The sequence below is a fragment of the Copadichromis virginalis genome, linkage group LG12, assembly GCF_057382275.1.
Source record: "Copadichromis virginalis isolate Kocher_CV1m ecotype Utaka linkage group LG12, C_Virginalis_male_GT1.1, whole genome shotgun sequence".
Taxonomy (NCBI): Eukaryota; Metazoa; Chordata; class Actinopteri; order Cichliformes; family Cichlidae; genus Copadichromis; species Copadichromis virginalis.
The window spans coordinates 3,612,465-3,624,698 of NC_140629.1; the positions used below are offsets into that span (position 1 = coordinate 3,612,465).

The 12,234-nt window shown below is 42.7% G+C and overlaps 1 protein-coding gene across 1 annotated transcript in view; it reads right to left on the reverse strand.

Annotated features, from left to right (window-relative positions):
* Positions 1-1,029: 1,029 nt before the first annotated feature.
* LOC146696294 (protein crumbs homolog 1-like) overlaps positions 1,030-12,234 on the reverse strand; it is a 31,563-nt gene continuing 20,358 nt past the window's right edge. Inside the window, exons 10-13 of the mRNA XM_085474381.1 lie at positions 8,609-9,470; positions 5,858-5,974; positions 5,579-5,705; positions 1,030-5,366 (exon numbers count right to left, since the gene is read on the reverse strand). Coding sequence (XP_085330507.1) covers positions 5,145-5,366; positions 5,579-5,705; positions 5,858-5,974; positions 8,609-9,470 — 1,328 coding nt within the window. The 3' untranslated portion in view covers positions 1,030-5,144. The remainder of the gene's footprint in view (positions 5,367-5,578; positions 5,706-5,857; positions 5,975-8,608; positions 9,471-12,234) is intronic.

A 12,234-nucleotide genomic window follows, 5' to 3' on the forward strand; every position in this document is an offset into this window, starting at 1 on the left:
ATAGTGGGAAAAGAAGATGTTTTTTTTTTAAAAAAAGGAGTAGGACTGTGGACGTGGTTCAGTAGTCATATTTAATATATATTTTTAAATATACCATATTTAATAGTAATGTATTTTTACCACGATATAATTCATTTCAATTCAATTTATTTATACAGCATCAAATTGCAAAAACAGCCGCCTGAAGGTGCTTTATACTGTAAGGTAGAGCCTACAATAATACCTCCAGAGAACAATCATATGACCCCCTATGAGCAGCACTTTGACGACAGTGGGAACAAAACCTCTCTTTAAACAGGAAGAAACCTCCAGCAGAACCAGGCTCAGGGAGGGGCGGGGCCATGGGTCCATATTCCTGCAGACCGCTGTGTTACTGGGAGATTCAGTGTTGCAGCATTTTTTTTATGTCCCCTTCCCTGGATCTGTGCCTCCATGCAAACCTATCTCCAAGGTCCACACACAGTTCTTTGGGTTTCATGGCTTGGTTCGTGCTCTGACATGAACTGTCAACTATGGGACCTTATAATAAGTGTGTGCCTTTCATATAAGTTCAATCAACTGAAGTTACCACGGGTGGAGTCCAATCAGTTTGTAGAAACATCTGACAGATCATCTGAGCTCAATTCTGAGTGTCATGGCAAAAGCTGTGAATAAATATGTACATGTTCTGTTTTTGCCCTGCGACAGACTGGCGACCTGTCCAGGGTGTACCCCGCCTCTCGCCCTATGATAGCTGGGATAGGCTCCAGCGCCCCCGGCAACCCTGAAAAGGATGTTCTGTTTTTGTTTTTTACCTTCAAAGTGTATTCACTTGGTCATTATTTCGAGGTGAGAAATGTATGTAATTCAATATTGAATAATGCTGTAACACGACAAAATGTTGACTCAGTGAAGTGCTGTAAGCACTCTCCAGATGCTCTGTACTGAGAATGTGTTTAGCATTTAGATGAAATGCACCTGAAGCCTGACATGGTGGATCTTCAAATGTAAAATACACATCACTGACGTCACAGAGAAAAAAAGATCATCCATGTTATACATTTTGTGTTTTATTTTTACTTTAACACTGATTAAGACACATTTCAAAATAACCTGATCCCATATCCAGCCTCGTTTCTCTTATATACATAAACAAACACTGTAACCAGAAACATTGATGGGAAATATACATTTAGCTTCACACACACGAGCTTTGTAAGACCGTTACAGTCTCAGTGTGCTGACCCATTCATTTCACTCATAAACCAAATAACATTTCTAAACAACAAAACCAAACTGTCAGTGCTCTCTGAACAGACTGTAATCTTTTGGAGTCGGGTGCCTCGTGCACAGATCTAACATGGCACAGTTTCAGTAAAAACACCCCCAGTGTAAAAATCATTATTATCATTCTGTACGTAGTTGAGATATTTACCTACCCTGTGCATATTCTGTTAAAAGACATTGTGTAATACTGTATGTATACTTTAATCAACATGTGATTAAAGTATTATATGTCATCTCTAAGATGCAAAACACCTAAACAGCTACAAATAACACAGGATCCTATGAAGGCACGTACCTCTACATTCACTTTAAAGGGGCCAATTAAGGATTTCAGGCTGTTATGAAACACTATGGGAGCCCTGCAGAAATATAAACAAGCCTGACTAATAATTACAACACAGTATGATTATTTCCACAGAAAACTTCATGAATAACCACATTTATCTCACCAGCATAGTCCAGCCAACACTTACATATTAAAGGGCATCCAGGTTGCAAGACTTGCAAATAAAGCCTCTGAATTTACAGTAAATAGTGCAGGAATATTTTTATTCTGTTAAATTTGCCTTGATGATTGGGATGTTTGCTTGGGGTGTCTATTTCTGCATTTACGATTAAACTCTGTGCATACAGAGGACACAAGGTAAACTGTAACTTAAACTCTAATGTTTTAAATCTTCAAAAAATATACAGATAATGAGCAGAATTATGTGGATATAACACTGCTTAAGATAATAAGAAAAACTCTGAGCATTAATGTGTAGGTGTAAAAGCTTCCCTCCCCGTAGTCCTCATTGCCCAGCTGATGTTTATCAACAGCATTTCATATTCAGGTCGAAGTTTTGGCTTCCACTTCCTTCCAAATGTGCTGTATGGGCGTGAGTTCTTCCACAAATCAATTAAGAACATTTATGTTTGGAATTAACATACAATGACATGTAAAACAGAGATTTATAAGCACATAACTGAACTGAAATGTTCCTTTAGCAAAAGAAAAGACCAAACCAAGAACAAGTGTAAGAGTTGTCGGAGCACCAAAACATCTGAACTATAACACAGTCTGCCAGCACGTTTCTCTTCTACACATCCTATGCAAAATAAAACTAAGCTATGATATATAACCATCACTTGGGTTGGTTCATCGTGTTTATTGTAACCTCACAATCAGAATAACCTTCCTTAAGAACTGTCTCGAGTAGAACAGCAGCTTTGCTCCTCAGTGGAAATCCGGCACCTCACTAACCCAATAAAACAGAAACGGATATGAATATACTTTTGGCCACCGATCTGTATTAGGGCAGATGTAATTGGCTGGATGAAACAAAATCAATGTAAACTTCAAACATGAAACATTCACAATATTCAGCTGTCACTTGTTTGTGTTTTTCCATGATTTTTAAAGTTTTACATGAGTGTATGACCTCTGCACCATCCATTAACTGTAAAGGTCAGCAGCACTGGTGAATACAGAGTAAAAGGCAAGCGAGCAGGTGAACAGGACTACAAATGCACAGACTTTCCAACTTTCAAATTTTCCTGTAAATGTTAACTTGAATGAGGAATTCTTTACATTACTCTCAAGGTCAAATTCAGTCTGATCAGTATTTATGAAACAATATAAAACAACAGGCTGAAATTAAGCGAAATGATTGGTCGTTGGCCACAGTGGATAAACACTGGAAGGTATAAACATGTAATAATGGTATGTGTGTGTTTCCTTTGTGTATTCACGTCCACAAATACAGGTGTGACCTCCTCGGACTACAGCAGTAACATTTCTACAACAAAACGCTCTGACACGAAAAATACATCAAAATAAACAAACATAAAAACAAATTCAGTGGTTTCAACTTTTGCAGCAAAGTAAACACAGCAAACAACAATGACATTATAATTACTCAATAATAAAGAATGGTGTGGTTGACTGTGTGGAGTCATACAGTGCACATTGACAATATAATACAGCAGTTAGTTTTTTTTCTCCTACTTAGGCCACAGCAACATCTCGCCACAGCGACGTCTCGCCACAGCGACGTCTCGCCACAGCGACGTCTCGCCACAGCGACGTCTCGCCACACGCTCCATTTAGAGTTCTGATTGCATTTTCCACCACACAAACTTTCCAGAGATTCTCATTCCCAACGCGTAACAGACCGACGATCTGTCACGGACCGAGGTGTCTCAATGTAGCGTGAAATGAGACGCTCCGGATTCTTGAATCCAACAGAATGACGCTCGCGGCGCTAACACACGCTTAGAGCAGAGGATCTAACCCAGGGGTGGGCAATCTCAGTCCACGAGGGCCGGTGTCCCTGCAGGTTCTAGATGTGTCCTCGAACCAACACAGCTGGTTTAAATGGCTAAATTAGCTCCTCAACATGTCCTGAAGTTCTCCAGAGGCCTGGTAACGAACTAATCATGTGATTCAGGTGTGTTGACCCAGGGTGAGATCTAAAACCTGCAGGACACCGGCCCTCGTGGACTGAGATTGCCCACCCCTGCTCTAAGCCTAACCCTATCAGACAGTGTTTTCTAAAGTGATTCATGGTCAGAATGTAAAACACATTGACATGTAGAGATTCATTCCAAACGGCTCTCATGCCTCTGAACATGCCGAGGATTTGTCACGTAGCGTCGGTATGTTACGTGTTGGAACTTTCTGTACTGTTTTATTCACACAAACCCGAGCCAGATGTGCTCCGTGAGTAATACTGCATTGTACTTTAACCTCTTAACATCCACCAGGTCACCAGCAACACAACTAAGGTGAGGGTTAGAGTTATGTTTGGGTTTTGTTTTCTGAAAAACTACGACGAAGTCTGATCAAATCCTTTGGCATTGCAGTTTTTGTTTGTTTGTTTGTTAACTCATTCACTGCCATTGACGTCTATAGCCGTCAATGGCAGTGAATGAGTCAATGGGTTTAACTCATTCACTGCCAATGGCTGGCAGTGAATGAGTTAATAGCGTTTTCATTATTTTTAAATTGGAAAAATTGCATAAAAAGGTGAGCATATATATCAACTTAGCCAATACCCAACGCCTGACTGTAGTCGAGTCGCTCGTAACCTGACTGATTTTAAAACGTTAACAATGCTCTTTTCCAGTGGGACATCGTTTATATTAGGCAAGTGGAATCCCTGGCAGCATTCTTGAATTAGAAATTTAACATCAAGGTAATTTAATTCAAAATGCATTCTTTCAGACAAAAAAGCTTCACTGTGGAAGGAAAGAAAGGAAAACCCAATATGGCAAAAGACATGACGGATATAAAAATGACGTCTGGCTCCAGAAAAATCTAAAACTTCAGTGTGTAACTACAACTACCACAAATAGTGGGGAACAAAGTAGTGCGCAACATGCACGCATCAGCCACAGCGTGAAAACCTAACGTTGGCTCTCTCAGTTAAAACATGGGGTCTGTCACTGGGACGAGCAGCAGACATTTTAGCTTCTGATCACATCCCATAAAAGCTCAGACTCGATCTGGACCTGAGCACTTTGGAGTTCAGCTCCACGTGTTGGGCTCCGTGGTGCTCTCGCTCTACTCCCGAGCCCTTGTTGTGGTGCAGTTTTTTTCGTCTTTCCTTTTTATTTATGCAAAACAGATTTATGTGAAAAGCAACGCCCAACGAGAGCTAAACATCGAATGACCAAACTCTTTCTACCAGCACAGTCTGAGTTTGCCTCTGTCAGCATCCACGTTGAAGTCTTCACCTATAAGTTGTGAATGTCACAAGTTTTTCTAGAGAGAAAATGTGATACTGATTATTTTGTTACCTCTTTCCTTGTGTAAAGGATAACACTGAGGACTATTTGATCTCTCGCCCTTAATATGCATCCTTTGGATGTAAGTCTGTGAGGAAAGGCTTCAAGCCTTAGATAAGCCTCTCTTCTGGAGGCACTTTGAGGACGCTGCCCATTTCCAGTCTGGCCCCAGCTACCTCCTGTGAGCTGGGGCTGTATGTGCCCTCTGATTGACGCTTCTTTCGTGCTGTCATGATGAGAAAAAACACCACCAGGATGGCCAGTAAGACACATAGAGTGGTCAAAGGAATGGCCACTGCCAACCATGGAACTCGCTCTGTTTGTTCCTCTTTCTGCAAGAGAACAGCACAGACCAGCTTAGTTTGAAGTGTGGATAAAGACTGAAGCACAATTTCAAGCACTGCTCTGGAGGTTTAATCATTTTCTCTTGTAGCTAAAGGAAACCTGACTCAAATAAAGGCATTTCAAACTGCAAACCCATTGAGCAGAACTAAGCACATTAACTTACAACTAGTTTTGGTGAATGGAGTTGTGTGTCACTTACATTGCTATCGCAAAGCGTGCCAGTGTATCCTGACACACACACACACTGGAAGTGGTTGAGTCTGTCGAGACAGGTGGCACCATTGAGACAAGGGCTGGACTCACACTCATCTATTTCTGTCTCACACCTGAAACACATCAGCAAGGTTTTAGCACAATACTGACTGACAGAGCAGCAGCTCACATGTGCCCTTCTGACCTTTCTACTTAGATGTGGTTCAGATGTACTTTTAAAAGTACAGGGTGTGGAAGAGGAGAGTGTGCAGTGTCGTACTCCTACCTGTCTCCAGCATATCCTGGCTTGCAGGTACAGTTGCCCCCAGAGTCGCCTCCAATACAAACTCCTCCATTAAGACACTCAGTGTTCGCATTGCATGCCACAGGAGGAAAACGCCATCTATTAGACACACAAACACATTTTCTCAAGGAGGCTTTCGACAGCAGAGCTTCAGCTAATGATTATTTTTAGTAGCTGAAGCTCATCAGCCCTTCCGGTTATTGGATATTTTGTTCCGTAAAACACAGGACTGGAAAAACAGACTGGAAAAACAGACTGGAAGAACAAGTCTTTCAAAAGCTGGAACCATCAAATGTTTGGCATTTCTGTTTGTTTCAGATGACACTGGCAGATTATTCATGTTCATCACCTAGTTTACTAATTGTTAATTTTTTATAGAGTGTTTAATTCTAGTAAAAAATAATAGTTTTCAGGGCACATGTATATTGAAAAAAGGATAAAACACAACGTTAAATGGTAAGTGTTACCTGAAGCGAGCTTCAGTTATAACATGAGGCCAAATTTATGCAGCAAAGAGAAAAAAAAAATCACACAGCTGTGGGTGAAAATGAAGAATAGCTGTGAAGAGAAGCAACTTCTTTACAGTTGACAGAGAAAGTCCAGGCGCAAAAAGGAATGTAAACGATGGCCAGCAGGGCAGAGCACTTACACTGATGGTAGCTAATTCTAGCTTGTGTGCTAATGCAATTGGTAGATAACAGATGTAGCAATGTACTGAATGGCTAATAAAAGCTGATTCATCAAAACATCTTGGGTTTATCTTGCTTGCCTTTACTTGATAGGTGCTTTAGACAGTAAGGTTCTAAAAAAAAAAGAAACAATGCCCGCTTTGTGCTACTTAAAGTACAGCGAGCTAGCTGCTTTACTATCTTAATATTTTCAGACATGAAATATTGGTTCATACATTAGACCAGCGGTTTAAAAATTGCAGTTCTTGTATCACTACCCCACTCTTCCACAAGTGGCGTCAAAAATGAGCCCAAGCAGTTCCTATGAAATCTTCTATGAGCTTTTCATTTTTAGCAACTCCGACCGTCCCACTTACACTTCTGATGTCAGCAGTCTCACCACCGAGATCATTTTTACACAGCAACATATACAGTATGTAAGTATTATCTCCATTTATGAACTTGTTTTTCATTGTACCGTGTTTTTGGGAGTCCTCTGCATAACCCATTGTAAAAGGAAACTATGTCAATTTGAAGATATTTGCCATTTCTTGCGCTTTGATGACAAGAGGACCAGAGCCAACCGACTGAAACAGACCACATGGCAGCTTCCTGCTACATATGGGACCTGTTCCTGATCAACTGCAGGTAGGAATTCATCCCCAGTGATTGTGTCACAGTGGATGAACAACTTGTGCCTTTCAGAGGTATGACCCAGCTTCTACAGTAAACCGAGTAAGCCCACCAAGTATGGCATAAAAACCTTCTGGGTTTGTGATGCACGCATCCCATATGCAATTGATGGGATTGTGTACCAAGGCAGACAACCAGGGGATGACACCCAGAAGAATCTGGGGGAAAACACTGACAGTCAGTTGTGCAGTGGATTCAGACACACAGGCCACAACATCACCACTGACAACTTCTTCACCATCTTGCAGAGCATCTCCTTGAGAAGGTTCTGACTATTGTGGAAACTTTGCGACAGAACAAGCCAGACATTCTTCCAGTCATGAAGGCTTCCAGGTCCAGAGATGTCCACAACCTATATCACTGATGCAACGGGAAGGTGTGGAGTGAAAAAAGAACGGCTGCAATCCAGCCACAGGAAAGAAGCACACAGGGCCAGCAGAAGAAGAAGAGGTGCCAGTTGTGTCCAAGAAACAAAGATCGCAAAGCCACTGATTGCTGTTTGAAATGCAATACCCCTGTGTGCAATGATCACAGCCAGAAGCAAGTAGTTTGTGACAGCTGCACGCAGTGAGAGGAGATAAGATGTTTTTGTTGTGTTATGGTCTCCGGACCTCTTTTCGTCCTCCAGACATAGGGACAAACATGTTTTGACACCTGATTGATTGACTGATTGTTCAGTGCTAAAATGTAAATGAAAAGTAAACAATGTACATGTCAAAAATGAAATTTCTCTTTTGTTTGAACAAAATATATAATCTTAATCAAAATTAGAGAAATGTCTTTCTCGTGGCTCAAGAGTTGGGAGCTCGCCTTGTAATCGGAAGGTTGCCGGTTCGAGCCCTGGCTTGGACAGTCTCTGTCGTTGTGTCCTTGGGCGAGACACTTCACCCGTTGCCTACTAGTGGTGGTCAGAGGGCCCGGTGGCGCCAGTGTCCGGCAGCCTTGCCTCTGTCAGTGCGCCCCAGGGTGGCTGTGGCTACAATGTAGCTCCATCACCAGTGTGTGAATGTGTAAAGCGCTCCGGGGTCCTTAGGGACTAGTAAAGCGCTATATAAATACAGGCCATTTACCATTGCAAAAGTGCTTTGATTTTGTGGAGGGGGGGGGGGTAGTGATACAAAAACTGCAATTTCTTAAAATTAATGAAAAAATAATTAAAAATGCAGTTTTATGAGGAATACCTGGAATAAGAAAATGTTACAACTCTTCATTTTAAAGATTTTGAAGAAAAACAACCCAGTTTATTGCAAAAATGCTTTGTTTTTATTTGGGGTCATTTTTGACCCCACTCGTGGAAGAATGTGGGTATTGGTAGGTTGTGCATCCAAGGGTTAAAAGAATGCGCTGTAGAGAAGCTGAAGGCTATACTCACTGGCAACGCTTTCCAATGTAGCCAGGAGGACACGAACAGGTGTGAGTTTCCTGTGTTTCCACACAGTCTCCTCCATTCTCACACTTGAACTCCAGACAGTTATCCACCTCTGCCCCACAGTCTTTCCCTTTGTATCCAGGCTCACATTCACACTGGAAGTCTGCCAGGAGGTCTTTACATGTCCCGTAGACACAAGGCGTTGAAGAACACTCATTTATCTCTGTTTCACACAGCTCCCCCTCCCATCCAGGTGTGCAGCTGCAGTTAAACTCATTAAACTGGTCCTGACACACACCCTGGTTGAGACAGGGCTGCGAATCACAAATAGGTGCACCTCGGCACCCAATGCTTGGCTCGTGGCCACCCACTCTGGTGAATCGGCTCATCTGAGGTGGATCTGCTACCTTTATGAGCGGTAGGTAGACCCCACCCAGCCTCACCTCTCCTAAACATCCTGTGTATTTTTCTGCCAGCCAGATTTTGGTGTCATTGAGAAAGTTGAGGTTGCCAGTTGTTCCAAAGCTGACACCAGCTCTCTGTCCATCTACGGTGAGGCGCCAGCGCGACTCTGACTGTGTTGGGTCAACCATGGTGAGCTGAATGTGATGCCATGCCCCATCAGCGATTGTCCTGTCGCTCGTGAAGGCCTGCAGCTCTGCACCATCCCCACTGTCCAGTTTGACCAGCAGGCTGGAGTTGAGCAGGCCCAGGCAGAAGACCTCGGTTGTGTTGACAGAACGCAGCAAGATCCCGTTCTCATCCCGTGTTCGTACGTTCATGGTGATGTTGGTTATGGAGCTCAGCAGGGAGCTTTGGGCAACGTACTGGAGAGAATTGTCCTGGAAAATGGCTTCAGTTAAACCTGTGAGGGGAAAACGTCATGAGAGTTACTGGCACTAACAAACAGGAATATTAGGAAACAATTTTTGAAAAAATAAATGCTGCTGGTTCAGAGACATCACGTTAATTTTCACCTCCACCAAGGAGGTTATTGTTTGATTTGTCTGTTGGTCTTTCCTGAAGGATATGGCTGAAAGTTTGATCAGAGTTGAGACTTCGCCCACCTTAGACGTCTTTTAGAGTCGAATCTTGACTCAGGAAGTATTGAATAACACTGTAAGACTGAAATAAGAAAACTTGGAAGACAGTGGCATCATGCTAAGAAAATAACTAATCCAGGCCCAGATATCCTTCTGGATCAAGGGACCTGCTTTATTCAGCAAGTCTTCTGTGGCAAACACTTTGTAAAAATGGGAGGAAAGAATTACTTTTAGAATTAGATGAGCACTAAAAATGATTCCTGCTAATTGATTAAGTCTCAATCAGTCACACACACTCTTAAAGTGCTTTTATCTAACTTTCACAGACTCGGGGTTCAAGTATTTTGTCCAAAGAGACTTGGACACATGGACTGGAGGATCCGGGGATCAATCCACTGACCTTCTGACTGATGTACCATCTGCTCTACCTAGTCTATCATATTTGATACATCAGATTTTTAGTCTTCTACATCAGCAGTGTGATTTCTTGCTTTCCCTCCAAAAAACCTAAATAAATTGCAAAATTCATTTTTAAGCACAAAAAGAACCAGAAATATCAAAGATTATATAAATTCATATCCAGATTATTTTGATTTTTTAAAGAGCTAAATGATTAGCTGTAGCACCAACAAAGTAAAGAGTAACACTTGATAACTAAACAATATAGTTCTGTAGAACCATTGTCATGTTGCTCTCAAGTCAAGTCAAGTCAACTTTATTTGTCAATTCTGCCACATGTACAGGACATACACAGAATAGAAATTGCGTTACTCTCAAACCCTAGTGATTAGAAAAATGCAAATAAAATAATTAAAAAGTAAAAATTTAAATAAATACAATACAATTTTACGTATAACAAAAAAAAGCTATGCAATATACAATATACAATATTCAAGTAAGAAGGCATAGTGGTGCAAAATAGGCAAATAGTGCAAATGGGGATTTAGTAGTGTACGGTAAGAGATAGTGTAACAACAAAGTCTTATGAGGTCCAATGCTTAAGCAGTCCAATGCTCCACAAAGTGACTGGAGCAGGCCAGTGAGTGCGTCAGAGAGTGAGTGTGTGTGTGTGTGTGTGTGACAGAGTTCAGTGAGACCGTGGTGGAGAAGAGGGGAGAGGGGGCAGAATCGGGAGGGAGTTAAGCTTCCTGACAGCCTGATGGATGAAGCTGTCCTTCAGTCTGCTGATCCTGGCCTGGAGACTCCGCAGTCTCCTCCCTGACGGCAGCAGCTTGAAGAAGCTTTGCATTGGGTGCGTGGGATCAGCCGCTATGCAAAGGGCTTTTTTAGTGAGACGGGTGCTGTAAATGTCCTGGAGGGAGGGGAGAGAGACACCAATGATCCTCTCTGCAGCTCTCACTATGCGTTGGAGGGTTCTATGACAGGACGCATTGCAGGCTCCAAACCACACAGTGATGCAGCTCGACAGGATGCTCTCGATGGTGCCTCTGTAGAAAGTGTACATGATGGGGGCTGGAGCTCCTGCTCTCTGTGCCACTTCAATGCTGCTACACAGTAAAAGCCATCTTTCAGGTCCAGATGACCTACAGTGTGACAGATTGGGTGTGATACAACCATTCCAACCTGCACCTCTGGCTAACCAGCATGCCTGTCGCCATGACCTAGCAAAGAAGCGCCTGAAAAGTGTTTCAGTAAGGCCTTCTAGCTATCCGCTGGGCTCTCCTTGTGTAATGACTCGAAAAACATCTGGCTGTCACTCGAGACACTATTTTGAGGGAATTGAGCCAACCCCATTCAGTGTTTTGGACCCATCGAAAAGGTCTTGGCAGATTTGGGAGGCTATGCCTAACCGTTATTATGGTGCATGGTAAGTGATATGTTTAAAAGTTGGGTAGGACGTTCTGTGACAAACCACTGGTTTGTATTTATGGGAGGGGGTGTTACGGCCCTAGCTGGGCCTCCTGAAACTGCCCTTGTGTGGGCGTGGTGTTTTTCTCCGCCTCCTCCTCTCTCCCCAGGACACAGCTGCTCTTAGTTAGCCTCGTTTGCCACCTGAATCCAGTCAGCAATCACCTCTGAGGCTATTTAAGCTGGGGATGAGCTGTGAGCAGCGTGGTTTTTTCTCTGGTGTTCTCACATTGGGTGTTGAAGTTGTTGGGAGAGATCCTATAGTGTGGAAGCAGTGTGCAGTGTAACTGCTTCACGTGAGTAGTGTGGGCTTGTGGGCCTCGGCAGCAGTAAAGCTAGCTGCTGCTAGTGACAGGGTGAGCTTGTGGGCCCCTGGAAGTGCCTCCTCGTGGTGTGTTTTTGTTTGGTTGTTGTGTTCTTTGTTGTTGCAACCTCTTTTCCTTTTTCCAAGTGTTATTGGTAAAACGGCGTCGCCGGCTCTTTATGTTAAGATTATCTAAAATAAAGACTATTTTATTTACTAAAAGCCTCTGTCTGTTTTCCTTTCATTCTGTTCTGGACTCATTTCTTACTGGTCTCCTCACTCGCATGCCTAGACCCCTTCGGGGGGAACGTAACAAAGCCATAAAAAACTACTTCAATATGATGCAAAATAATGTTTATGCACCTGCTACAGAGCTGTTAAGGTCACCGAGTCTCTCTGTCAATCTCATGAGA